The 27,865-nt window shown below is 47.3% G+C and overlaps 1 protein-coding gene across 4 annotated transcripts in view; it reads left to right on the forward strand.

Moving 5' to 3' along the window:
* LOC146809647 (uncharacterized) overlaps positions 1-27,865 on the forward strand; it is a 977,933-nt gene that overhangs the window by 145,893 nt on the left and 804,175 nt on the right. For all 4 annotated transcript variants that reach the window (XM_085616504.1, XM_085616506.1, XM_085616505.1 and 1 more), the window contains exons 4-5: positions 734-967; positions 9,878-10,105. In XM_085616504.1, coding sequence (XP_085472630.1) covers positions 734-967; positions 9,878-10,105 — 462 coding nt within the window. The remainder of the gene's footprint in view (positions 1-733; positions 968-9,877; positions 10,106-27,865) is intronic.

A 27,865-nucleotide genomic window follows, 5' to 3' on the forward strand; every position in this document is an offset into this window, starting at 1 on the left:
CTGCCAACCCAATTTAAATTCAGGTAGACCATAGGTTGATGGGGGCGATTTGGGTATATGTCCTCCCGTCTAATTTAGATTGATGGTCATAGAGCTGTTTTTCAGTGCCTGTCATTGCCAGGAGATACCCGGTGGTAAGCAGTATTAAAAAGTGCACTATGTTGAGAGGGACACAGTTTTTTTTATTTAAAAAAAAAAATCCCGCTTTGGGATTTTCTTTTTCAAAATAAAAAAAAAGGTGCAAGTTTGACGGATGGCTCCATCATGTGGAAGGAGCAGTCCGTTACACTTACATTGCATTGGGTGGGCCAGTGGACATTTATAAATCTGGCAGTCAGCATCTCTATCAGGGCGATAGAGTAATTTACTCCATTGCCCTATCGATGTACGGGCCACCCACCAAGATTTAAATGAGGCGCGTGTCCCTGAATTAATCGCTTAAGAGGAAGTCTTCACCTGCTTTTTCAATATTCTGATTATTCTCTCACTATACACTAGAAGTCTCCACCCTAAAAGGTTATTGTGAGACTTTTATTGTGTGAAGAAAATCCTTCATTTGCTTGACTGGATGTACAGACACAAGAAGTAAAACTCACATCTTCATACAGATAGAGCTACCTCTTCCCTTGTGGCAAAGCACACTGATGCCATTACCTTTATAAATACACATGTTATGTTATGTGATTGGTAAGGATGACTAAAGTAATGCATGCATGGGCTTCTTTCTTTGCAGGTCTGAATGCAATCTACAAAATGATACTTACTACTTTGAGGAAGCATCAAAGCGGTATACATGTTAGGCAACTAATAAAGGACATAAATCAGACGTATGGGATTGACTTGACAGAGTACAGCAGAGATAAAGGTTTTAAGGAAGTTGTTGAATTTTTGGAGAAAGTGCCAAGATCTGTACTTTTAGGATCCAGGAAGTCAAAACAGTGTTCCATTCATCCTCTGCCAATACCAGGTAACATATAATTCTGTCTTCTAATTGCCTTATTTTCAGAGAGTATGAGAAGTCACTTTTGAATCCCAGAAGCTACAATGTAGTATTGGTGGTGGTGACTGAGCACTTTACTGGTAGAACATAATCAGTCAAGTCTCAAAATTAACAATTCAATATGTTTATTTTTTTATTATGAAACTACTGTGTGTTTAGTGAAAGCAAAATTATTTCTTCAGGGCCTTCTGAAATATTTTCTGTAAGGTTCTGTTAGGGCGTAAATGTAATCTACATGATAAGAGATGTGTACCCCTCCACTGAGTGCCCTACTGTACTGTTGTCTGGACCTCTAATACTGATTTTTGTTGTAGACAAATACAGTTTATGTGTGGTGTGGGCCATGACATAGACCTATCTCACGGATTGCAGTTTTCGTTGGACCGGGAGTGGCACCCAAAGCGCTACCCTCAAAGTGCTGGAAGGCTACTGCCTTCACCAGTAGTTAAGCAGCATGAGTGTGGAGGTGGCATACTGTATAGTGATCAGTAGTAGTGAACAGAACCTTTTTACCCTGTGTCTCTGGAATGAGGCCGACAGGCTCACTCAACGTTTCAGGAGTTCTGCTGCTGTGTGCTTAATGCACCCTTAGCCATCATCAGGTAAGATGTGGAGTGTTGTGCACACAGGAATAGTGACTCTGCATTAGTTGTGTGTGTGCCTGGGAAGTCTACAGTACAAGGATGGATCAGTACTGTGCGGTGCATGTGTGGTTAGTACCTGTACTAGATGTATGCATGCCTGAGAAGAATACATTTCACAACAGGTGTAGAGCGGAACAGTACATATATGGATAAAGTATGTGCTGAGCGTATGTGTGCTTGCGTGGAGTACCATATATGAGGAGTGAAGTGCTATGCAGCATTCACATAGTGCTGTGTGTGTGCTGGCAGTGCGTGTTTAGAAAATAACATACCCTGGTTCAAAATAGAAAAGCTTCAGTGCTGAACAGTGTGCACATACTGTGTGTGTGTGTTGAATGGATGTGTAAATGTAATGGTACAATGCATAGAGGTATTAGTGCGCTGTGAGTGTTCACTTGGGGGCTCATTATGATGTTGGGTGTAATTTCCTCTGAGCGACACCGTCTCAGACTCGGGACCGACCGACAGGCAGTTGGCAGTTCCGATCGCCTGATTACGATCTGACTGAACACTGTTCGGTTGAAGTCCCATTGTTCCCTATGGAAGCTTGTGTTCCGCCCCACAACCAGCCTTAACACAAGCTCCTATGGGCAAATAAGGTGTGTGCGGGAAAACCCTGCACTCTGTTGCAGGTACCCCACGGTGCCTGCCACACAGTGATGGATTTTACAGGGGGGGTCCCTCAGGTACTCCCTCGGGTATCAACCGTAGGCTGCGGGGGTTTGGGGCCCTGCCAGGGGCCCCCAAAGTCACTTTTCAACAGCCTTTCTGTGTCGGACAGGCCAACGTGGAAAGGTTTTGGGAATTGGCATCATAATCCCAATGGCAGAAACGCTGTCCATAGGGGTGTATAATGCGGTTCAGACCGACACAAATACTCCGTGAGTCGGTCAGAACGGTTTACGCTCTGACCACGAACATCATAATTGTGCGGTTGGACTGTAAACAGATCCAGTCGGTCGAAGCTCAGGCGGAGCCTTTCCGCCCAACAACGTAATGAGCCCCTAAGTAAATATGCCTCCAACCGTGCCTTGTAGGGAGGACCATGGATTCCATTTTGGAAAGGCCAGGACTGTCTGGGAAATGCATTAGGAGGAGAAGAATCCCCCCAGACTGATTCGTATATTGCTGCATAGCTGTGAGCTGGGTGGGGACGCACTGGAGGGAAAAGAAAGACTCCCTTTGCATTTCCAAATACTGTTCTTTGATTCAGTGATAGAGTACAAAGAAGGGGCATGGACACATCTCAGGAAGGAAGATGGGTCTTCTAAGAGAATTATAAAGAGTAGGGCTGGGGGGCTGGGATTAACTTTTTGTTGCTCATATCACTGTGGCTGACATCTGGGTGTGACCTCTGGCCACTCCCATGAATTGTGTTGTTCACAAGTGGACAATCAGCTTCAAAGTCTGTTCTGCTGTGGCAGACCTCTTTCATGAAGGAAGATGAAAAGGAGAAGGGCCTACTTCATAAGAAGCAGAACCCCAACATAAAGCTTCAAAGACCCAGGGGTGCCCAAGATGGTGGTCACTTATGTTTGAGCTCCTGCTTGACTCCTGGCTCGATCAGGAATTCGGACATACTGGCCAGTAGGGGCGACTTCCTCAAGCACCCGCCACTCGGCTGAGATGGAGTCTGATGGAGACAGGAGGTGCCAGCCCTGTTCAATGACCTGATCCTGCTGTAGTGCAATGTAGAGACTCATAGGCTAAGGGAGCTTTCCAGCCTCTGACTGAATCCCGGCTACGTCATTGGTGAAAACGCTTCTGGCATCATTCACCAGCAACAGCTGGACTGTGGGAGTATCCCCTTCTTCCTCCCTCATCCCTCATCATCAGGAGGATTACCCCTTTGGGAGGATTGGTTGGGCATGGCACTCTGTGCCGGGGCTACCACGCCGAGGTGGACAGTGATTTTTGCCCTCGCCATCGTGTCCCCACTTGGGGGGGGCACCTACAATCATGGGCCCTGGAAGGTGGGTCTCCCGTCTGCTGTGACTGAGAGACCAGACTGCTGTACAGTAAGGGCAGTGGCTGGCAAGGCCTGCAAAGGGGGCAAGCCTAGCGGCCGAGCACTCTCTTGAACATAGTGCCATGAGGGGGAACAGCTGGTCTGAGTGAAAGTGAGAGGCCTGGATCGTTCTCCCCGTTTCTCCAACTTCCTTGCTTGACCACCAGCTTTGACACCACCGGTGAGCTGCCGAACTGTGGATTCGAGGGTCCAGGGGGAACCCGTAACTGGCAGACTGGCCACGCCTTGAGGAAATGTGGCTTTCTCTCGAGGCCTGGCGCTCGGGTGGATTCGAAGCCAGTGACATTCCGTGGGCAGGTTCTTGAGACAGGAGGGACATCGGCCACCATTGACCATCCCCGTGAGGGAAATCTTTCCCCCCATGGCCCCCCTGATTTGGGACCTGCGGCTGCTCGTGCCACCGGCAGGTGGAGTACAGTGGGGCAGGCTGGCCGGGAGCTGTGCTGCCTGCAAACTGGTCCCCCTACCACCATATTGCGGCAGACCCGAGCACCTAGATGGGAAATGCAAAGCCCTCAACAACCCAGGCCCAAATCAAAATTGATAACTTCACAGCACCGGCTGAAGGGCTTAAGGGTTTTGGTGTGGGAGACCCCCCCAAGGCAATCGCTTGCAAGAGAGCGGGGACACTACTGTGATATTGCAAGGGCTCTCACACCACCCTTGTAGCTAAAATGTGTGAAGTGCGGGTGGATGTGGCTTTGCAGCATGAACACCTCGGCAGCATTGCAGCCGGAGTTACTGAGGCAAAGGGGTGCATTTCCGAGTTGGAGGAAGTGATCCACGATCTTAAAATGTTGGTGACCCACTTTTCCTTGACTTCCAAGAGACAGAGTTGAGGAGGCCGAAAATAGGGCACACAGGCGCAACCTTATAGGTGAAATCGTGGAACAACAATTCTCTCTCAGCCTGTCTCACCATCGAAGGCCCAGAAACCCCCTCTCCCCAGCCCATGATTGCCAAGTTCCTTAATTACTGTGACTGGGATGCTATCTTAAGAGGATCAAGGGCAAGGGGCAGCGTCTGTGCATACACCCATCAAGTTCAAGCCAACGGAAATCATATGAGCAGATAAAAGAAAAGATGAAAGCTATGGGACTGAAATATATGCTCTTATTCCCGGCATGGCTGCAAGCGGTTCACAATGGCAAGTCATATTTTTCTGATATCCTAGAGGAGACCTGGGAATGGTTAATGGAACAAAGACACGTGTGACCAATCCATCCCCTCCCCATGGTCAGTTCATTCCGGGCCTACTTCCCATGAGACCCCTGGTGGTAGGTATTGAGACCCTAGAGGTCGAAAAGGGTCCCGTGCGGGACACCAGGGACACCCGACCAAATCTGCTTCTTCAGACTCGGAAAAGAGGACATAGAGGCGCAGGCCCTCCTGGGGGGACCACCCCCTCTATGGAGGCAGAGTAATGACTTTACGGAGAGGGGCACTTTTATTTAGATTAGGATTTTGCACACCAGCACGACTGCCTCCTTTCTATAGCCATCGCAGGCCAGGAAGCCAGGAGAATGGCCAGGGGAGAGACTCTTGTCACCACCTAGTTTCAAGATGAGAACCAAGTTTGGGCGACAGATGCTTCTACAGGGGAAGTATATGGAGGGGGGACTAGAGGAGAAGGGCGGAGGTTTTGCTTTTTCTGTTGCTAGTTTTGTTTACACAATGCGCTAGACACATCCTATGCTGTCATACATATAGGATTCCCTCACTGAACCCTAGGGAAGTGGTGGCTAATAGGTATCTGCCACAGTCTGGCATTGCTCATATTGCATCCCATTGCCCTGTATGCAAATCATTGCATGGCCCACGATGCCCACCTTTACAGTGATAGCATGGAATGTGAACTGTCTCCTTGACCTGGTAAAGAGAGGTGCAGTCTTGCCGTTCACTCGCCGGCATGGTCACCAGATAGTACTCATCTCCTGGAAACTAGATGCCCCTTCCTAGCCCGATACGGACACAACAAAATATACCACGGGGGATTCAACTGAGGTTCGGGGGAGGTGGGAATCAGAATGAAAAAATCCCTCCCGATGGTAATCTCTTGGGTTGCCGGGGAAGCCCTAGGTAGATAGGTCTTGTTGGAGGGGTCAGTCAATGGCATCCTTAACAACCTGCCAAGTGAATATATCCCCTGCAGATTGGCACACCCACCCTCCAGACGCTTAGGAATATCATACTCTCACCTAACACTGTCCTGCATTCGGATGCTACAATGGGCTACGGCGCTTATGCTTCTTGATTTCGAAAAAGCCTTTGATGCGCCGGAATGGGCGTTTCTACAATAGGTTCTGGGTAAGCTGGGCATTGGTTTTTGATTCTTATCTTGCATCTGATCTTGTATGCCAGACCACAGGTACGGGTAATTGGGGTGGTATCACATAGATGTCTGAATTGACAAGGCACGAGACAGGGCTGCTCTCTGTCCCCGCTTCTTTTTGCCCTGGCGATTGAGCAATTGGTGACCTAGATACAGTGTAATGCCCAGGTTTGGGGGTTTGACTGGCAAATAGCCTTGGAGGACAGAATAGCTTTATATGCGGACAACGTCCTCCTATTTATGGCCCACTGTCAGAAACAGAATGCCCCCTCCTCATGATTGTGGGCACTTATGGAGCTGCATTAGGCCTACAAGTAAACTGGTACAAATCACTCCTGTTCCCCCCGCGAGGAGAGAGGGGTTGAAATCTGGCACCCTAATCTCCTAATTCAAAGCCTTTGTTTTCAATATCTAGCGATTCATATGACCTGGTAGCCAGACCTGGCTTGGACCCTTAATCTCGGACCCCTTACCTGTGAGGTACAGGAGGACCTGGATAGATGGACTAAACTGCAGCTCTATCTCTTGGGAAGAGTAGCCTTATATTAAATGATGGTCCTACCGCGCTTATTGTATACCCTTCAAAATTGCCCATTCTCCATCTCAAATCATTGGTTCAATGCCATGACTGCTAAAGTACATAAATTCACCTGGGCTAGTAAACCCCCCGGAATCTATCTCCTTTGGCAAATGTGTGTGCTCAACAATTAATGGGGGTCTGGCAATGGTGGATATCTGTCTTTAATATTGGGCAGGTCATACCCTGGTAATGAATGACTGGATGTATTGGGGGTGGCTAGACCTCACCATTAGAATGGATGTGGGATTGGCTGGCTTGAACAACTTTCTGGGCATGCTACATGGGACACCAATATCACAGACTCTCCCAGAACCCTCCAGGGTAGTATTTCATGTCTGGAAGGAGACACTCAATTGTCTTCTTTGAGGGTCCTCCAGGTGTATTTGAAAATCACAGACTGGTTACTTGCACTTGCACTGTTTATGTAATGTTCTATGTAATGTGCTTGTGAATTTTGTTTTGCATTTTGTGGTGTTACATTACTGGTTATTGTTTTGAATGTTTAATATTTCTTTGAAAATTATGTGTGGCCCGACAAGATGACATGAGAATAATGGTCTAATCTTGTTTGAAGAAAGTACAAAAAGAAGTTAAATAAAAAATACACGGTCTTTAGAAAAAAGCACTGAAGTCTTGTATGATTAATTAAGAAACTGTCTATCTGGACACTGTGTTTGTTAGTACAATTTAAGAGTGGTCTAGTCCAGATAGAGCACAGACCCAAGCCTTCCGTGTTCATATTATTCAACAAGAAATGCTTATATTTAAAACACACTCAAATGTATTGGGCTACTGGATCGAGGTCTCCCCTAAAGTTGCCTTACTTGGGATCCTGGATGATTTGGGCAGCCCCAGAGTGAGCGAGCCCTGGTACGTATGGGAGCGCTATTGGTTAAAAGAGACAATGCCAAATACTGGAAGAGGCCAAATACCCCGCACTGAGACACTGGAGAAATGGCATTGACTGCTGTGCTAAGCTGAAAGAGCATAGCTACATAGCATGCAGGTGCCTAAAGAAACATTCCAGGTTATGGAGAAAATGATGGCCGGACTATGGGATGGAGCGGGGGAATGCTTAAGGTGGGACAGAGGTTAATGATGAGGTATAGGGATTTCTTTGGACAACTCCCGAAGGGTTTTCTCGAGGGCCTGTAATGTGTGCACTCTCTTTGTATTGTTATTGAAAATCTAATAGAGTGTTGTTATTAAAAAAAAAACTTCAAAGACCTGGACCCTGAATCACATTTGCTGTCTGGGTAAGGACTATAAGAAGGGGAGGCTGAGTTCCCAAAAATGTGACATCTGCCAAGCAGCCAGACGGGCAATGTTAGAAGGGGAAGCTCTGCAGGACTTCTGCCTGTGACCAGGACTGGGGGTCAAGGCCGGCTGGTCTCCCTGCCAGGTGAGGGAACATCACCCAGGGAAACCAAGACCACCTGCTCTGGAGTGTGGAGCACCAGATCCTGCCTGCTTGTCAAGACAAGTGTGCTCTGTGAGAAAGAGGAGCGCATTGAAGGGAGCAAGGTCCACTGGGCAGCTCTACCATGAGGAATACCTGTGCGAGGTGTGAGGATTCGACTGTGCACTGATTGCACCATCACCCGTGTGCAGGATTGTTTTTGGTGACCCCTGTATACCAGAAAAGGGCTTCTGTAGACTTAGCAATCTGTGGAGTGCCGTTTGGGTCTTGCTGCACCCATATCGCTGTGCTTTGGTGATTCCGTATGGCATAGGGGGTCACCGGTAAAGTACTATTTCAAGGCGTGCCAAGACTTATGACCATCTGGGATGGGGAGCTGAGGCTTGAAAAGCCTGTGACCAAGTTCCTTGGCAACCCCATTTGTCAGGAGGGGTTGCCGGTACCAACATTGCCAAAGGATATGGGTGCTGCCTGAAAGAGAGACTAAGGCTGTGACTCGCTAGTTGCACCAGCACAGCGAGGGCACTGCCCTTGACTCACTGTGGAGGACAGCGGAGACGCTGTGGATGACGTTGCATCCTTACTGGCTCCAGTCGGGAGCAGGAGAACGGAACTTCCCACCCCCACGTATACTGAAAAGTCAAATTATATCTTTGTGAGTGGGGAGCTGCTCTGAACTCTGAGAGACCTCCGGGAGAGCCACTCAGAAGAGAGAGCATATGCCATCCGGTGCTGCCATGTGGACCGCAAGCAACCTGACTTCTCCTAGCTGGGCAAGACTTGCGGATGCACTTTGAAATCACCCTCTGCATTGCTGACTTCTTCCAGGCTGTGAGAGTGGGTAAGACGTGAAATGGGCCATTTGGGCCTTCACTGCTAATGGTGCTGCAGCACCATAGACTCTTTTGGCTAAATTCCTAAAGAGTCAAAGGGAAAACTCCTGAGTATGGCCTAATACTTTGCATTCCCCAATGTGGCCACTAGAGAATGGGGACTAACCTAGAACACTTTACATAAAGGAGTGTGGGAAAGGGATTCACCTAATAAGAACTAGAGCCCAGACCTCAAGGAGGATTGTGTTGTTGCTTCTGAATGTTGTACTTCATTGCATGTGTAGAGTAAGAAACACAATATTTCTTATAAAAATCAAGTGTTTGGCTGGATTTTGATTTATTGTTCATACTGTTTACACTTAGAGTTATGAGTTGTGTTCTTTGACCTGCATTTACATTCCCCCGGAGGGAGCCTTTACTGCTCGACCACAGCTATCACTGATAGTCAAGTGCAGAAGGAGTACTTGACCCAGTTGCTCGTGACCCATAGTAGGCCGGGGCCCAGGACATCATGAATAAAAGGCCTAAACCACCACGGTCGGGCCAGTAGCCCCTGCGTGCCCCGTGGCCCTCTGAAAGGGGTTCCGACAGTGCTGAAACGTAAAATTGTCTCAGAAGCATTCCATGCATTATCATTCCCAAATGAGATAAAGCACATTACTTTTGATGTGAATAATTACACTTTTGAAAATGGGATTGTAAAATGATGGTCCCCCTTCATATACGTGGGGAAAATGTATTAGTGGACTTGTGAGGATAAGGGTATACATCCAGGACAAGGGAAGAGTCTATACCAGACAAGAGTTCTATGGCAAATCCCTGCTACCGGGGACTCCACAAACTCAAATGACTTATTTAGCTCCCATTTGACCCGTTTTACCATAAACTAAAAACTTGCATTTAAGATGTGTTCTCTTTAACATAACTTCTGTACTGAACATGAAGCGTTATCTTACATAGTCGATAGAGAACTCGGACTCTCCAGTAGCTCAGCGTTTTTCATACTAATTCTGCTAATATCCTGTTTATTTTACCCTAGGGTTGATGACAATTGCTGGTGTGGTACACAGCGAGCTAAGAAACTGCGGGGGTCGCATGAAAGCTTCGATGCTAATAAAGATAATGCAGGACAAGTATCAGGTGAATTTGGAGAAACTGTGCCAGGACTTCTTCTTCGATAACATGCGTGACATATTGAAGCAAGTGCCGAACATTGCAATTTCAAAATCACAGGCATCTGAAAAAAGTATCATCAAGCTTCTCTCAGGTACATATGATTACAAGAATGATGACGATCTTCCTGAGATGGCCTTCTACAAATAACCTCCAATGAGTTTGTGATCAATAACTTTTGTCTTTTTTGTGTGTGTTGCACAAAACCTAGTTGTTTTATTAGCCTTTATTCGTTTTTTTGCAAAACACAAGTAAGAAGTGCATCAAATCAGCATCATCAAAAATCTATATAAGTGTGTAGATTTAGGTGCCGATCACGATCCGGTAAAAAATATCCCCGTGCGACTCGTATCCGGTCTTTTTACCGTACGAATCGTACAAGTGCCGTACGAACTGGCAATCACGATTCGCATGGTAAAAAGTCCATACGAACCGCATTGGGAATATTTCCCCACACGTCCTCGGGTCGGAAAATGTGTCCGACACGTCCTCGGACGATTCACCGTACAAACGTGAAAGGTGAAGTCCGACCGGGGAATCACGATCCATCCCGGGCGTCGGAATGTACAACCGTATGGTGAAAAGACCGTCCGCACCGAACTCCCATAACAACCATGGAGACGTCCAAACAGGTGCCCGGTACGTGCCGTACCCCCCCCAGCCCCCGTAGGTACGTGCCGACCCCCCCCCAGCCCCCGTAGGTACGCGCCGACCCCCCCCAGCCCCCGTAGGTACGCGCCGACCCCCCTGTGTGTACACCCTTGTACGCGTCGAACCCCCCGTGTACGTTCGAGTCGTACCCCCCCGTGTACGTTCGAGTCGTACCCCCCCGTGTACGTTCGAGTCGTACCCCCCCGTGTACGTCCCCCCCGTGTACGTTCGAGTCGTACCCCCCCGTGTACGTCCCCCCCGTGTACGTTCGAGTCGTACCCCCCCCGTGTACGTCCCCCCCGTGTACGTTCGAGTCGTACCCCCCGTGTACGTCCCCCCCCATGTACGTTCGAGTCGTACCCCCCCCGTGTACGTCCCCCCCCGTGTACGTTCGAGTCGTACCCCCCCGTGTACGTCCCCCCCCCGTGTACGTTCGAGTCGTACCCCCCCCCGTGTACGTCCCCCCGTGTACGTTCGAGTCGTACCCCCCCGTGTACGTTCGAGTCGAACCCCCCGTGTACGTTCGAGTCGTACCCCCACCCGTGTATGTACGGTGCGTAGCGCTGGGGGTACGCACCGTACATACACGGGTGGGGGTACGACTCGAACATACACGGGGGGGTTCGACTCGAACGTACACGGGGGGGTACGACTCGAACGTACACGGGGGGGACGTACACGGGGGGGTACGACTCGAACGTACACGGGGGGGACGTACACGGGGGGTACGACTCGAACGTACACGGGGGGGTACGACTCGAACGTACACGGGGGGGGACGTACATGGGGGGGTACGACTCGAACGTACACGGGGGGGACGTACACGGGGGGGTACGACTCAAACGTACACGGGGGGACGTACACGGGGGGGTACGACTCGAACGTACACGGGGGGGTTTGACGCGTACAAGGGTGTACACACAGGGGGGGTCGGCGCGTACCTACGGGGGCTGGGGGGGGGTCGGCGCGTACCTACGGGGGCTGGGGGGGGGTCGGCGCGTACCTACGGGGGCTGGGGGGGGGGTCGGCGCGTACCTACGGGGGCTGGGGGGGGGTCGGCGCATACCTACGGGGGCTGGGGGGGGGGTCGGCGCGTACCTACGGGGGCTGGGGGGGGGTACGGTGCGTACCGGGCCACCTACTCTGGTCGATTCGCGCCATACTTCGCTTTTGCGGCACTTTTTGGGTGCCGTGAAATTATTGCCGTCCGGACTGCTGTCGGTTCGAATCGTAATTCCTGGTTCGTGAAACGCTGCCTGAAAGCGTCCCGACGTCACGTCGCAGCATTCCCGGATCACATTCGTATGTATATTTTCGTCGGTCGGTGTTTTTTACGAATCGTACGGAAATGGTGTTTCCGTGCGAATCGTAATTCCATGTTTGTAAAGTTTTACGACCGGGTACGAGTCGGACGGGGAAAACGCTCCGACCGACGGTTCGTACCCGGTTTTTACCGGATCGTAATCGGCACCTTAGTGTGTCGATGTATCGTATGCATCGTTTGCATTATGACTTGCATCACGCTTTGTACAAAGTACAAAACTGTACTAAAGTCTGAGCAGTGATTACTACCTGTCGTTTGTAAAACAAAGTTAGAGTGGGTAGACTTCAGCGACAACTTGTGATTCTATTGTTACTCCTTTTAATACATCAAACCAAAGTGGAACTGTTTTGTGTGCAAATATTAGGTCCAGTACAACTGTCATCTCAGAATTTGCTTATCTTCCTAGGTCCCAATAAGTTATCTGATGATGATATGTAACGGGACAATTATTTTCTAAATAATTTCAGAATGTTGATGTAGCATGCAAACATTGGTTGTACAGCAATTATGTAAGATTTCATATTAATGTTGCAGTGTAGTGTAGCTGGTGAGCGGCCAAGTGAAAGAGTCCCTATTGGTTTACACATGTATGTCAACCATATGTTCGTGGTAGACTGTCCATGATTTATCTATTTGTTCATATATGTTCGAGGCATATGAGCTGCAGATTACACACTATGCATAGATCGCCATCTGGTGTTGGACCCGGATGTTTGCACTTGTTTTTGTCCTGGAAAGTCTTTGGAAGTCACGAGGTAGGTGACTCCTCCTTAGGATGCTAGTGCGCATGGGCATCGGCTCCATCCTCAGAATGTTTTTTTCCGCCATCGGGCTCGGATGTGTTTCTCGCGCTCCAGTTCAGAACCGTTACCGATTCCATTTCGACGCGCAATCCTTCACCCTCTCTACGGTATTGTCTCGATCGCCAACTCTACTCGTCACGCATTTCTCCAAGTCGAAGGCTTCGATTCCAGTCATCGACGAAGGCCTTTGGGCCCACCTGGGCCTTAGCATCTGGCTCATGGAAAGGACGCCATTCAAAAAGTGTCCTCGATGTGGGTCGAAGTTTCCCCACACCGATGTGCATGAGGTGTGTAACCTCTACTTGCCAGCGGAGCACAAGGCCAAAGACTGTCCAGCTTGTGCCTCTTTCCACTCCAAGAAGACCATTCGGGATCGGCGAGCTCGGAGGACCATGGCTTGCTCGTCGACAGCAATCCCCGACGACATCTTCCAAGAGGGCGTCGATGTACCGGAGCCGGAGCGGATTGAAGAAGGCCTTGTCAGCACTTCCGAAGCCGATGACTCCGACGTCGAAGAAATCATTCCGGCGCAGAGGGTCGTAAGTAAAGACGTCGACCCCGACCCCCTCCATACAAAAAAGGCTTCGGTCACACCTTCGGGCCCAGGTACACACCGACATACCGCTTCCCACGCCCCGCCCTCGGGCCTGGCAAAGAAGCCTACCAAGCCTTCAGCGACTCGGGCTCGAGCCAGCCTGCGTCCGGTGCCGAAACTCAATCTTCGGCACTGAAAAAGAAACCGCCCTCCTCCGTGTCGACCGCTGCTTCCACCTCAAAGCCCTCGACACCGAAAACAACAAGCACTGACTCGCCGGCACCAAAAAAACACTCGGAGCCGACCAAGAAGCCACTCCCCAAGAGTTCGGACACGCACTCTTCGGAGCCGAAATAATCATCGGAACCCAAAAAACATACAGAGACTGCAAAACACGGGTCCAAACCCAAAGACAGTCCGGAATCGGTGCCTAAAAAGCCCTCGGAACCGAAACACTCGGCGCCGAAAAACCAAGATTCATCGCATGAGATTTTTCGACCAGACCTTGCACAAAAAACTCTGGTTAAAGACCCTAAAACTGGTCATTTGACACTAAGCTCCAGGAAAAGACCACTGGACAAGCCTACACCTGCTCCACCACCTAAAAAGAGGGACATTGCTACATCCCCTGTTAGAGTCCCTTCTCCACTACCTCCTCCACTACCTCCTCCCTATCCCCCACCACCTCACTCTCCTACACTATCTCCTACACCAGTAGACGTGCTGCAGCCAGGGTGACTGACTCCGGAATCTGGGGATCACGGTTCGATCCCCAGTGCTGGCGGCAGATTAGCCCAGCACCATGTGACTCTGGGCAATAGCTTGCTTAATCTTCCCGACGGCCCCCAGCGCCTAGAGACCCTTACGGGTGATTGTTTGCACTTTACAAATGTGGATTATTATTATTATTATTAGACAATGATGAAACCTCTGATGACACGGGGGGTGCGAACGATGTGCCATTAGGGGATCCCAGCCCACCTGGTTCCCCTGACCCTTGGGATGACTATAATACACCTGATATCCGTAATCTCCCGCAAGACAACATCTACCCCTCTAGGCCTTCCCCACCAGAGGACACCATGGGCTTTAATCAGCTCATACGCCGAGCTGCCCAGTACCTCGGGTCGACCTACACACAGACCCCGTCGAGGAGGTTTTCTTGTTGGACACTTTTGACACCACGCAAAGGTCAACATCTACTTTATCCATGCTCAAAAGCATGCTCCTGATGTATTCAAAGATCCTGTTAGGGCTCGGGTCATCAACCCTCGCATAGAAAAGTAATACAAAGCTGCCCCTGCAGACCCAACTTACATTAAGGGCCCTGTTCCATTAGACTCCATGGAGGTTTCCAATGCCAGGAAGAGAGCTAACTCTCAAACATCAGGTGACGCAGCCCCACCCGATAAAGAGTCTAAACTCTTGGACGCCTCCTGCAAGAGGACAGCCTCACAAGCGGCTAACATATGGCGCATCGCCAACACTCAGGCCCTGCTAGCCAGATACGATAGGGCACATTATGACGAGTTAGAGTCCCTATTGCAACACCTCCCGGACAAATATAAAAACAAAGGCAACAACCTCATACAGGAGGGTAAACTAATAACCAATACCTCCATTCGTTGTGCTCTCAATGTGGCAGATACCGCCTCCAGAGCTGTAAATACTAGTGTCCTTCTCTGTAGGCATGCTTGGCTACGCATTTCAGGCTTTAAGCCTGAGGTGCAAAGTTCGATCCTGAACCAGCCATTCGACCAACAGCACCTCTTTGGCCCTGATGTAGACTCCTCCCTGGAGAAAATGAAAAAGGACATGGACACAGCCAAGTCAATGGGAGCCTTGCAATCGCAAGCTCCCAGACGTTCTTTTCGTCGCTCCTCCTAAAGAGGCAACTCCAGAGGATACTCATCAGACAACCCTTCCACCTCATACAAGGCTTCATCCCAGTCAACCTTCACCAGAGGTTACCAGAGATGAGGGTACAGAGGCAACAATAACAAGGGCAGAGGCAAGACTAACAACACCCGCTCTGCCTCCACCCCTACCCAATGACTTCCCTCCGCTTCCCCCGGACCATTCCACTCCAGTCGGGGGAAGACTACAACAGTTCCTTCCTGTCTGGACCAACATCACGATAGACAGGTGGGTGCGACAGATAGTTCAATCAGGTTACTCTCTCGAACTCACCTCTACCCCCAAACATGCCACCCAAACAGCGTCCAATGTCACAAGAACATCTATCTCTGCTAAAGCAGGAGGTAATCTCCCTTCTACAAAAAAATGCAATAGAACTGGTTCCCCTGCGCCAACAAAACACGGGAGTCTACTCCCTGTATTTTCTCATATACAGAAGGACGGCTCTCTTAGACCTATTTTAGACCTCAGACCCCTAAACCTATACATACACTCAAACCATTTCCACATGGTCACACTTCAGCAGGTCCTTCCTCTTCTTTCACAAGGCAACTTCCTTGCTACCATAGATCTCAAGGGTGCCTACTTCCATATTCCCATTCACGCAGCTCACAGGAAGTATCTCAGGTTTGTAGTGGACGGGAAGCACTATCAATTTAAAGTACTCTCGTTCAGAGTCACAACAGCACCAAAGGTATTCACCAAGTGCCTAGCGGTAGTAGCAGTTCACTTAAGAAGACAGCAAATTCACGTCTTCCCACATCTCGACGACTGGCTCATAAAAGCCAGCTCATACAACCAGTGTGTACACCACACTCACGCGACTATCCAACTACTCCATGAGCTGGGGTCAGGGCCGGACTGGCCGTAGCGGGCATCAGGCAATCCCCCGATGCGCCGCATTGGTGGGGGACGTTTTTGGGCCCCTAGGGGCCGTTTTTGTTACAGGGCCGTTTTTGCAACATAGCTGCAAAATCGGCCTTGTTTTTGCAGCATAGCTGCCAAATCGTCCCTGTAACAAAATCGTCCGAAAACCGGCCAAGGCAAAGAGCTCGGCAGCACCTCCAAACCCCCACGGAGGGTGGGAGGGATGGCCGAGCATTTTGCCAGGGCCGGTTTTTATTCCCAGTCCGGCCCTGCCTGGGGTTCACAGTAAACCACACCAAGTCTCATCTGCAACCGTCCCACAGACAACAATACCTCGGTGCAACCATAGACACCTCAAGAGCGCTAGCCTATTCCACTCCAGCCAGGATAGCAAGCATGCAGGCTCTCTTCCCCAAATTTCAACCTCAACACTCCCTTACAGCTCAAGTGTTCATGCAACTCATAGGCATGATGACCTCTTGCATATTTATAGTGCCTCACGCAAGACTCCAGATGCGTCCGCTACAAGAGTGCTTAGCACCCCAATGGAACCAGGCTCAAGGTCAGCTAACAGATCTGGTGTTGGTAGACGGTGGCACTCATCGCTCTCTGCAGTGGTGGAACACCAAGAAACTTTCCAAAGGGCGACCGTTCCTAGAGCCAGTTCCGCAAATTGTCATGACAGCGGACGCATCGCTCTCCGGATGGGGAGCTCACCTTTCACGTCACACCGTGCAGGGCAGATGGACACCTCAACAAAAGTTACTCCACATCAACCACCTGGAGTTACTAGCCATATTCTTAGCCTTAAAAGCATTCCAAAAGCAAATGTCAGGCAAAGCTGTCTTAGTCCGCACAGACAACATGACAGCCATGTACTACATACAGAAACATGGCGGGGGACACTCTCTGCAGCTCTCTCAGCTAGCACAGAGCATATGGAGATGGGCTATACCACAGAATATATTTCTCCTAGCCCAACATGTCCCGGGAGTCCAAAACACCATCGCCGATCTGTTAAGTCGTCAAACACAACAGATCCACGAGTGGGAACTTCATCCGCAAGTTCTTCAGCCATTCTTTCAAATGTGGGGGCAACCACAGATAGACCTCTTCGCCACCCACGAAAACGCCAAATGCCCAAGCTTCACCGCCAGATATCCACACCCATTGTCCAAAGGCAATGCGATATGGATGAACTGGTCAGGCAGATATGCGTACGCTTTTCCGCCTCTCCCACTCATTACACTGGTGGTGCGCAAACTACAGCAGCAGTCACTGACTCTCATTCTAGTTGCTCCAACTTGGGCCAGACAACCGTGGTACACCACATTGCTGGAACTGTCCGTAGTTACGCACCAAAAATTACACCTCTCACCACGCCTCTTAACCCAGAACCGTGGAGAGATCAGACACCCGTACCCAGCTCAGCTCAACCTTGCGATCTGGCTCCTGAGGTCTTAGAATTTGGTTACCTTAACCTTCCCCCTGAATGCATGAACGTCATTAAAGAAGCTAGACGTCTCACCACTATGCAGCCAAGTGGAAACGTTTTGTGATATATTGCCATAACAATAACATCAATCCCCTAGACGTGTCTATCCAAAATATCATAGGTTACTTACTACACCTCCAAAGATGCAACTTAGCCTATATGTCTATTAGGCTACATCTTGCTGCCATAGCGGCATATCTGCAAAATAGACAGCATCTATCACTTTTCAGAGTACCTGCTATAAAAGACTTTATGGAAGGCCTCAAAAGAATAATTCCTCCCACCTTCACCTGTGTGGAATTTGAACATTGTTCTCACACGTCTAATGGTTCCTCCCTTTGAACCTCTACATAAATGTGAGCTTCAATTCCTAACATGTAAAGTTGCTTTCCTAGTGGCCATTACCTCTCTACGGCGAGTTAGTGAGCTACAAACACTAACTATTCAGGAACCTTTTCTGCAAATCCATCATAATAAGGTTGTTCCCTGAATAAATCGTAAATTCCTTCCTAAAGTCATTTCTCCCTTCCATCTCAATCAGTCTGTAGAGTTGCCCATATTTTTCTCGCAACAATAGATAGTCGCAGAAATAGCTCTTCATACTTTAGATGTTAAAAGAGCGCTGCTGTATTACATTGAGAGAACACAACCCTTTCGTAAGACAAAACAACTTTTCGTGTCTTTCTCACCACCACACAAAGGCAAGCCCATATCAAAATCGGGGATAGCTAGATGGATTGTTAAATGTACACAAATTTGCTACCACAAAGCAAAACATACTTTAACTGTTCCTCCTAAAGCCCACTCTACATGAAAGATAGGGGCTTCCATGGCATTTTTAGGGAACATTCCCTTAGATGACATCTGCAGAGCAGCTACATGGTCTAAACCACACACATTCACAAAACACTATTGTGTAGATGTGCAAACAGAACAACAAGCTACTGTGGGCCAGGCTGTACTCAAAACACTGTTTCAAACTACTGCAACAGATACTGGTGGTCGCCGCTATGGAGGGGTACTGCTATACAATCTATGCATAGTGTGTAATCTGCAGCTCATATGCCTCGAACGGAATATGCTACTTACCAGTACGCATCTGTTCTTGGCATGTAGAGCTGCAGATCTACAAACGTCCACCCGCCTCCCCGGCTACCTTTATCTGTTCCAGTAACATCTTATTTAGATACACCATACATGGGCATATTTCCTGTTTCTTACTAAGCTCTATCATTTCCCTGCTGGCGAACAACAATCTGAGGATGGGGCCGATGCCAATGTGCACTAGCATCCTAAGGAGGAGTCATCTACCTCGTGACTTCCAAAGACTTTCCAGGACAAAAACAAGTGTAAACATCCGGGCCCAACACCAGATGGCGATCTATGCATAGTGTGTAGATCTGCAGCTCTACATGCCAAGAACAGATGCATACTGGTAAGTAGCATATTCCTTATTATGCGGGTTTGTAAAGCGTTGATTGGGATCTTCGATAGCTGGTTCGCACATGTCCTGGTTAAATGTCGTTTTACACTATGTCAGTGTTCTGGACAACCGAAAGGACAAAACATGTGAAAAATAAAAGTTCTGACTAAGAAAAAAATACAAACTGGCGTTTACCAGCTAGCATCTACGCACTTGGCTCTTCTTAAAATGCACGTACTCTATAGTTTATGTCCTGAAGAAGTAAAGATAAACAGGTGAAACTATGGTTGGACGACAATAAATATGTATAGCTAGCAGCTTTGAGGATTGGGGCAAGTTTCTTGTCCCTTTTGTTGTACCATTTGATGTGTTCATGTAAATCATTTCGGTATTAGAGAATTGTATCAGAAAAATGTAAAATATATTTATATATGAATCATCTAATTTATGAACAACTAAGAGAAACTGGATTTCCAATGTTAAATATGATTGCCCGATACATATTTTCTACTGTCAGACATCTGGCTGTTCACAAGCAAACCAACCAGGCTCTGCCTGTTCACTAAGCTGAATAAGTCTTGCTGCTTGAAAAAAAAACCTGTGCTGCAACACCCCAATACGAGGTACACAAACTCAATCATCCAGGTCTCAAATTTTTTTCCTAGAAAGAAGTTGTAGGGGATATGAGCGACACAATTCCCTTTTCCCCCAAAAAGATTAAAATGCAGTACAAGGTTGTTTAAAAATATTGCATAGTGCCGATATGCACGTTTTTGATAATCATTAGGTCTGGTTTGAAAGTGCACCCGATGTCATGTGATCACCATAGAAAGAGATTCAAGAAGCACTGAGGTGAAAGGGGCTTTAAGTCCACTCATATGTCAGTTTTATTAAGTATATTTGATTGGGCAGAAATTGTATGCTTGTCCTAAGAAAAAGTGCTTATTCCACTCCTATTACTCCTTAAGGGTTTCCTCACACCCAAGATGGCCACTGTGAGCCTTGGAATAATAAGGCCACTTATAGCCTTGCACCCATCAAAGTCCTCCCACCCAAAAAATGAGGCCCTTGTACCTGCTGAAGCTTTACCACAAGCCAATTAAAACCGCTCAGTGCACATTCTTTGCAAGACAAATTTAGGGGGTCATTAGGATTGCGGGTGGATTGCTTATGATGATTTGTTACCCGGCAGTGGCGATTCGCCTGCCATCCTAACCTGAGTTACCCCCGCCATATTATAATAGCGGGGGAGTATCACGGCAGATGCAAAGTGCATCTGCCGCTTTTCCGCTGGTCGGCAATCATTCCGATTGCCGGCTAGGCGGACTTGGGCCTCAATATAGTGGCAGTGCCTATCAGGCACCGCCATCCATATTAGGATGCAGGGTTTCACAGGCCTTTCCATGGCAAAGTTTGGCGGGGAATTGTTTTCGGGGTCCGTTGCGGGCCGCAAAGGGGGTGGGGAGGTGAGGCTGTACTTGGGGGGCATATTGCCATGCGCAAGGTGGCAGGCACCGCAGGTGCCTGCCACATTGTGCATGGCAATGGACAACAAGGCACTTTGGCATTGTGGCGGGTGCTGCTGTGTGAACTATGCGGAATGCGACCGCCAGGGTGACGGTCGCATCCTAATTAGCGGTGCGGGACCGCCGCTCGTCTGGCGGCCAGTCCCAGCACCACTAGGGTGACGGGCGGACTTTCATAATGACCCCCTTAGTTGGGTAACAAATCATCATAAGAAATCTTCAAAATTGCAAAATGTTTTTTGAATCCTAAAGCTTGCAGTCCCACAATTTCACCCTCCTCTGACCTTAGTGATAAGCTTTCAGTACTTTTTGAGGAAATGATCAAAAAAAATCTATGATGTCCTATCTGCACCACGACAGCTATATCTCCTAAGATGAATGGCAGTGATTACTGGCTAACCAACGTAATTTCCTGGTTTTTGTCAAAATTTGGGGCTTACTTCTTGAAACAAATCATTCATGGCCTCTCATAATGCAAATCCGGATGATCTGGAGATCCTGTGTCTTCTAGCGGTTCTTAGCATGGCTAGTGGAGAAGTGTGGCTCAGGGGTTAGAGGCGGCAGACCCGGAAGCTGAGATCGGTCCTGGACCAGGGTTCAATTCCCCGCCTCGGCGGGTCTTGGGCTAAAAATTCCACAGACTCGATAATTCTCGCCTCGGTGCCTCCTTGACTCACGGGTTCACACTCTGCGACTCTGGGCAATAGCTTGCTTAATCTCCACAACGGCCCCTCGCGGCGGGATGCCTGACTTTCACCTTGTGGATACCCTGCTATCTCACAGGGGAATACCAGGACGGGTTCCCTAAGCAAGCGCCGGGAAACCCACAGCGGGTAGCTGTGCGCTATATAAGCTCAACTACATTTACATTTACATTAGTGAGGCTATCGCTCTGGTGTTCTTGCAACTTTTGAACTATTCACTGGACTCAGCGAGAGTATCTCTCTGCTTGAAAAGGGCCAAAGTGGTCCTTTTCCTAAAAAATCCGTAGGCCAATTCTGCGGTCTTGCACACTTTCTGTCCCATATACTTGCTTCCAGCAGCCTCCAAATTCCTGGAAAAAGTAATCAATGCCGAGCTGTCCTCGTATCTCGAAGACAAATCTCTCCTCCATTACACTCAGGCAGGTTTCCGTCAACGTGATATTCAGAAAAAATATCAAAGTAAAGATATCAACATACCAAAATATTGTGTACAAAATATTATGATATGGAAATATTGTTAGCAAGAATGCCGTTGTCAAGAATATTGATATTAAGAAAAGTAATATCAATATTTTAATTTTATCAAAGTTAATAGTATTGTTTGCAAAAATATAGTTGTTTAAAATATTGTATTTTATTGTTATGTATGTGAGTATGTATTTTAAATCAAATGATGTAATGTTTTTGTACAATTATTGTTTACGGTTTTTAAATGTTTGTTACATTTTTAGTAGTTATTAAATTTAATTTAATTAATTGTTGGGATTTTTAGTGCCGGAGTGGGTTGTGGGTTTTTTGGGGTATAGGGTGGGAAGTAGTTTAATCATGATACATTAATTATTACAATAGAATAATAATTATTTTTTATTTAATAATATTGATTTAATTGATATTTAATTATGTTAATTGTGCTATTCTTTTTAATGTAAGTTTTATGTGTGGGTTGTGGGGTGTATGGGGTAAACTAGCAGTAAAGGGTAGGAAGTAATACATTTTTAATTAAGTAATTAGTTCTTGATATTAATTAATTGATCATTTTTTTTAGGTGCGGGTTGTAAGGCTTCTAGGGGTAGTTATTTATTTGTAATTAATAAATATTTGTTAATTATTAATAATTAATTGATAATTATGTTAATTGTTATTTTATTATTTTAGGTGCGGGTTGTTGTGTTTATAGGTATAAAGGGATGGGAGAAAAACATTATTAATTAGTTGTTAACTACTATTAAATATTTTAATTGTGTAATTAAATTTTTTATGTTTTATTTTAGCTGTGAGTTGTGGGGTTTATAGGGGCAAAGGGTCTACAGTTAATCAATTTGAATGAATTCATATTTGGTTTTTAATTAATTAATTTGTTTACTTGATAATTATTGTACGTTAATTGTTCAATTCATTTTTTTTAGGATTTGAGATATGGGTTGTTGGTTTGTTAGGGGTATGAGGTGGGAAGTAAGTAAATTGTAAGTAATTCATAATAATTGTTTTTATTAATATGACATATTAAATGATAATCAATTATGTTAATGTGTAGATAATTTTCTGGTAAATATTAGGAGTGTGTTGTGTGTTTTGTGGGGGTATATTGTGGGAAATGAATTAATTATAATTATTATTTATTTAATGATAATTAGGTTGTTGATAAATATTTATATTAATAGTGTAAATATTTAGCTTTTTAAAGTTACGTTTTAGGTGCTGGTTGTGAGTTTTGTGGGGTTATAGGGTGAAAAATAACAAACAAATGTATGTATTAAATACTTTTTTGATAAATAATTCCTAAATGAAAAAATTATTTGTTTGAATTTTTATTTTTATTTTATATATAATATTTGTAGTTTTGTTTAATATTTTTCTTTATGTACTTTGTTTTTTAAATAAATTTATTTTGTTCAAGGTATTCTGGGGCCTATTACGATGTTGGTCAATGTTTCCTGCGACCAACACCGTGGCGGAAACGGGAACGACTGACCTCCGGTCGGCGGTCCCGACTGCCTAATTATGATGCGACCGCACTTGGTGCGGTCGCATTCTCCCATTTCTCTGTGGGAGCTTGTGTTACGGATGCAAACCGGCCGTAAAACAAGCTTGCATAGACAAATGGCAGATTATGTTAATCCCTGCCACAAGGTGCAGGGATTAACAGGGGGGCACCATTGGTGCCCCCTCGGCCCCCAACCGGAGGCCTCAAGGGAAAGGGGACTGTGCTAGGGGCCCCCAAACACACTTTCCGACAGGGTTTCCATGTCGAAAAGGTTGGCATGGAAACCCTGCCGGAAACCGTGCATCGTAATCCAGACGGTGTAAACCTCCGTCCATATGGATTACGGGCCAGCTCCTTGAGCCTGTTGGAAGCCAGACGGAATGACCGGGCGGTTTCAATTCTGACCGGCTGTAATCAGCCGGTCGGAATTAGAACTGACATCGTAATCGGCCCCTATTTTTGTTGTTGCATTGACTGAAGTGGGAATAGTAAATGTTACCCCTCTGCAATCCAACACTTTCCCTACCGTTGTACTGACTGCAGTGGAAATAGTAAATGTTACCCCTCTGCAATCCAACACTTTCCCTACCTTTGTACTGACTGGGGTGGGAATAGTAAATGTTATCCATCCGCTATCCAATACTTTCCCTACTGTTGTATTGACTGGAGTGGGAATAGTAAATTTCTGCCCCTCCACAATCCAACACTTTCCCTACTGTTGTACTGACTGATGTGGGAATAGTACATTTTATCCCTCCGCAATCCATAACTTTCCCTACTGTTGCATTTACTGGAGGAAGATTTGTAAATTTTGACCAGTTTGATTATTTTTGTTTTTATGAAGTGGGAGTAGTAAATGTTTTATATATTTAACATATTAGTTTGTGTGGTTTTGAATAAATTGTGTAATGGGAATAAAATATGTATTAAATTGTATATTTTATTTTATATTTTTATAAATGTATATTATGTTTTTGTTTATTTAAAAACGTATTTTTCATCATTAATGTTTTATAATGTGTCAAATATTTTACTGAATTTTAAGTTGTTTACTTTTTTAATTTAATTAGAATTGTTTGTTTGTTAAAGATTTTATATTATTGGTGTATGTATGTTGTTTTTAAAGTAATTTTTTGTATATATATTAATTATTATATATGTGTTTAAATTTGTTTAATTAAGTTTATTTGTTACATTTGTTAAAATATATTTTAATTCTATTTTATTTTTTAAATTAATGTTACTATTCAATATATTTAATATTCTAATATATATTTAAAAAACAATATTTGATACAACAATATCTATTATAATGATATTTTTCCCCTGATATTTTTGTACTTGCCATTATAAGTACAGGATGATGATAATTTTGGTCACAATATTTTGGTCACGATATTTTGGTAAGGAGATATTTTGGGGATCAATATTCAGTGAACCCTAATGCTCTTCTCCGAGCCCAAAGCTATTCAACATCTACTCGGCACCCGTGGCTAAATAATTCAAACCCCATAGCTTTAAGACCATCTCTTATGCTGACAACACTCAGCTGCTCCTGACAGTCAATCCCTCTTCCTCCAATATAGCTGAGGTCCTTCAACGGACTGCTTTTCTGCACTCGTTGAGAGAGAGACACCTGGGTGCCGATTCCGATCCGTTAAAAATATTCCCCGTACGAATCGTATCCAGATTTTTTCACGTACGAAACGTACAAGTCCCGTACAAACTGGCAAGTACGATTCGTATGTTAAAAAATCCATACGAATCGCATTGGGAAAATTCCCCGACACGTCCTCGTGTCGGAAAAAGTGTCCGACACGTCCCCGGACAGTTTTACGTACGAATCGGTAAACTGAAGTCCGAGCGCGCAAGTACGATCCGTCCCGTCCGTCCGAATGCACAACCGTATGGAAAAAACACCGTACAGAGCGAACTCCCATAGCAACCATGGAGACGTCCAAACATGTGCCCGCATACGCGCCGAACACCCCCCCTAGCCCACCCCCCCAAGTACTCGCCATACCCCCAGCCCCCCATGTACGCGCCGTACCCCCACCCCACCCCCGTAGGCACGGAGGGTACCCCCACCCCGTAGGTACGAAGGCCTACCCCCACCCCCCGTAGGTACGGAGCATACCCCCACCCCACCCCGTAGGTACGGAGCGTACCCCCACCCCACCCCACCCCGTAGGTACAGAGCGTACCCCCCGTAGGTATGGAGCGTACCCCCACCCCACCCTGTAGGTACGGAGCGTACCCCCCGTAGGTACAGAGCGTACCCCCACCCCGTAGGTACGGAGCGTACCCCCACCCCCGTAGGTACGGTGCGTACCCCCACCCCACCCCGTAGGTACGGAGCATACCCTCACCCCCTTAGGTACGGAGCGTACCCCCACCCCACCCCATAGGTACGGAGCATACGCCCCCGTAGGTACGGAGCATACCCCCACCCCACCCCGTAGGTACGGAGCGTACCCCCACCCCCCTATGTACAGTGCGGACCCCCAGCGCATAGCGCTGGGGGTCCGCACCGTACCTACGGGGGTGGGGGTACGCTCCGTACCTACGAGGTGGGTTGGGGGTACGCACCGTACATACGGGGGTTGGGGTACGCACCATACATACGGGGGGTACGCACCGTACATACGGGGGGTGGGGGTACGCACCGTACATACGGGGGGGTACGCACCGTACATACGGGGGTGGGGGTACGGTGCAGACGTGTAGGGATGGGGGTACGGTGCGGACATGGGGGGGTGCTTGGGTACGGTGCGGACGTGTAGGGATGGGGGTACGATGCGTACCGGGCCCCCTTTTCACCGTGCATCGTGGCATACTTAGCTTTTCCGGCACTTTTTGGGTCCCGTAAAAATATTGCTGTGCGAAGTGCTGTAGGTACGAATCGTACTTGCTGGTCCGTAAAACGCTGCCTGACTCCGTGCGAATGTCGTGTACGCTGTGTCCCGGATCGGAATTGTGGGTATATTTTAGCCGGTCTGTGTTTTTTACGATTCGTACGGAAATGGTGTTTCTGTACAAATCATACTTGCGGGTTTGTAAGGTGGTTTTCCCGGGTACGAGTCGGACGGAGAAAACGCTCCGTCCGACGGTTCGTACCCGGGTTTTACCGGATCTTAATCGGCCCCTTAGTATGTAAAGCTGATAAAGCTGTGATCCTTCTTTGGCCATGTGAGGGAGCAATGTTTGTAAAGCTGCTGGTCCAAAGATTTGCCTCTCCTTCCTGGTGCATCTTCAAAAGCCAGAAATCTGGGTGTAAAATAGATGACAAGCTGTCTTTTGCACCTCCGATCATCTCTGTGGCTGTCACTTGTTTTTATTTACTCAGATCCCTTAGGATGTTTTTGGATCTTCTGCCTCACATAACTTCTAGACGTAATAATGCCAACAGTTTGTATTTGGGACTCCCTGACACATTGACAAAGGAAACTCATATTGGTTCAAAATCTTATCTTTGACATCCCTCAGAGGACGCACATCTTTCATCATCTTTAGGCGCTGCACTGGCTTCCCGCCAAGACCTCACTTGCATACATTTCTCATTCTATATGTGGGGTCCTTAGTGCCTCATTAGGAGAGTGTGGCACTATCAGCCTTCCATATCTGTTTGCACTGTTGCTGTTTTGCTGTTCACCATCCCACGGATTTGCCCGACAAGACTAGATGGCGGGTCTTTCATGGTCTTTGCAGGTGGCAAATGGAACCAGCTACAACTTTCCCAAGAACCATCCTACAAAAAAGCATAAAACCTCATAATTTTTCTGAGCATTAGCACTTCTTTCACTTGTCCTAATCCTGTATCTGTACCACCGGGACACTCCTTGGAGTAGCCATGCACTGTATAATTTCCTTAATTCCCTCATTCAAATGTATGTTAGAGCAGATTCATTCTTAAAAATTAATAATCATTTGTGTGTGTTTCAATTGACATAGTCAGGCTTCGAATTGACATGACTGGGCCTCAGACTGCCTCAATTGACATAAAGTTTTGAAATTACAAAACAAAGGGCCTCATTACGTTTGAGGGAAGACCGCCACCGTCAGCCCGTTGGTGGTGGTCCGCCCCGCCTCTTCTAAGGGCCAATCAGACCACCACGTTATGATGGCGGTCGGAAAATCCGACCGCCACGGTCCTGACAGTCAGATAGATTCTGACCACCAAACGGACCACCCACAATACACAGAATGTCGGGTGCCTGGTAAACACCGCCGGACAGATTGTGATATCCATCCCCACCTGCCTTTCCATGCTGGTTCAACCGCAACAAAAAGGCTGGCGGGGATGGCCTTTGGAGGCCCGTAGCAGGCTCCCCTTTCCCCTGTCCTATTCATGTGGGTGTTGGGGGGCACCTGTGCTGCCCCCCAACATATCCCTGTACCAAGTGACCACATGGTGCCTGTCACGTAGTACAGGGATATGTAAAATATCCCTTTTTAACATTGCGCAGGGTGCTGCAGCCAGCAGCAGCCGCCGCAATGTTAAAGGTGGGTAATGCAACCACCACAGTAGCGGTCACATCGTAATTCCTATTGTGGGACTGCTGCACGGTTGGCAGGCGGTCCCAAATAGGAGGCTATGGCAGACGTACTGAAGTCTGTCTTCCATC

This window comes from Triturus cristatus, chromosome 7 (genome assembly GCF_964204655.1).
Source record: "Triturus cristatus chromosome 7, aTriCri1.1, whole genome shotgun sequence".
Taxonomy (NCBI): Eukaryota; Metazoa; Chordata; class Amphibia; order Caudata; family Salamandridae; genus Triturus; species Triturus cristatus.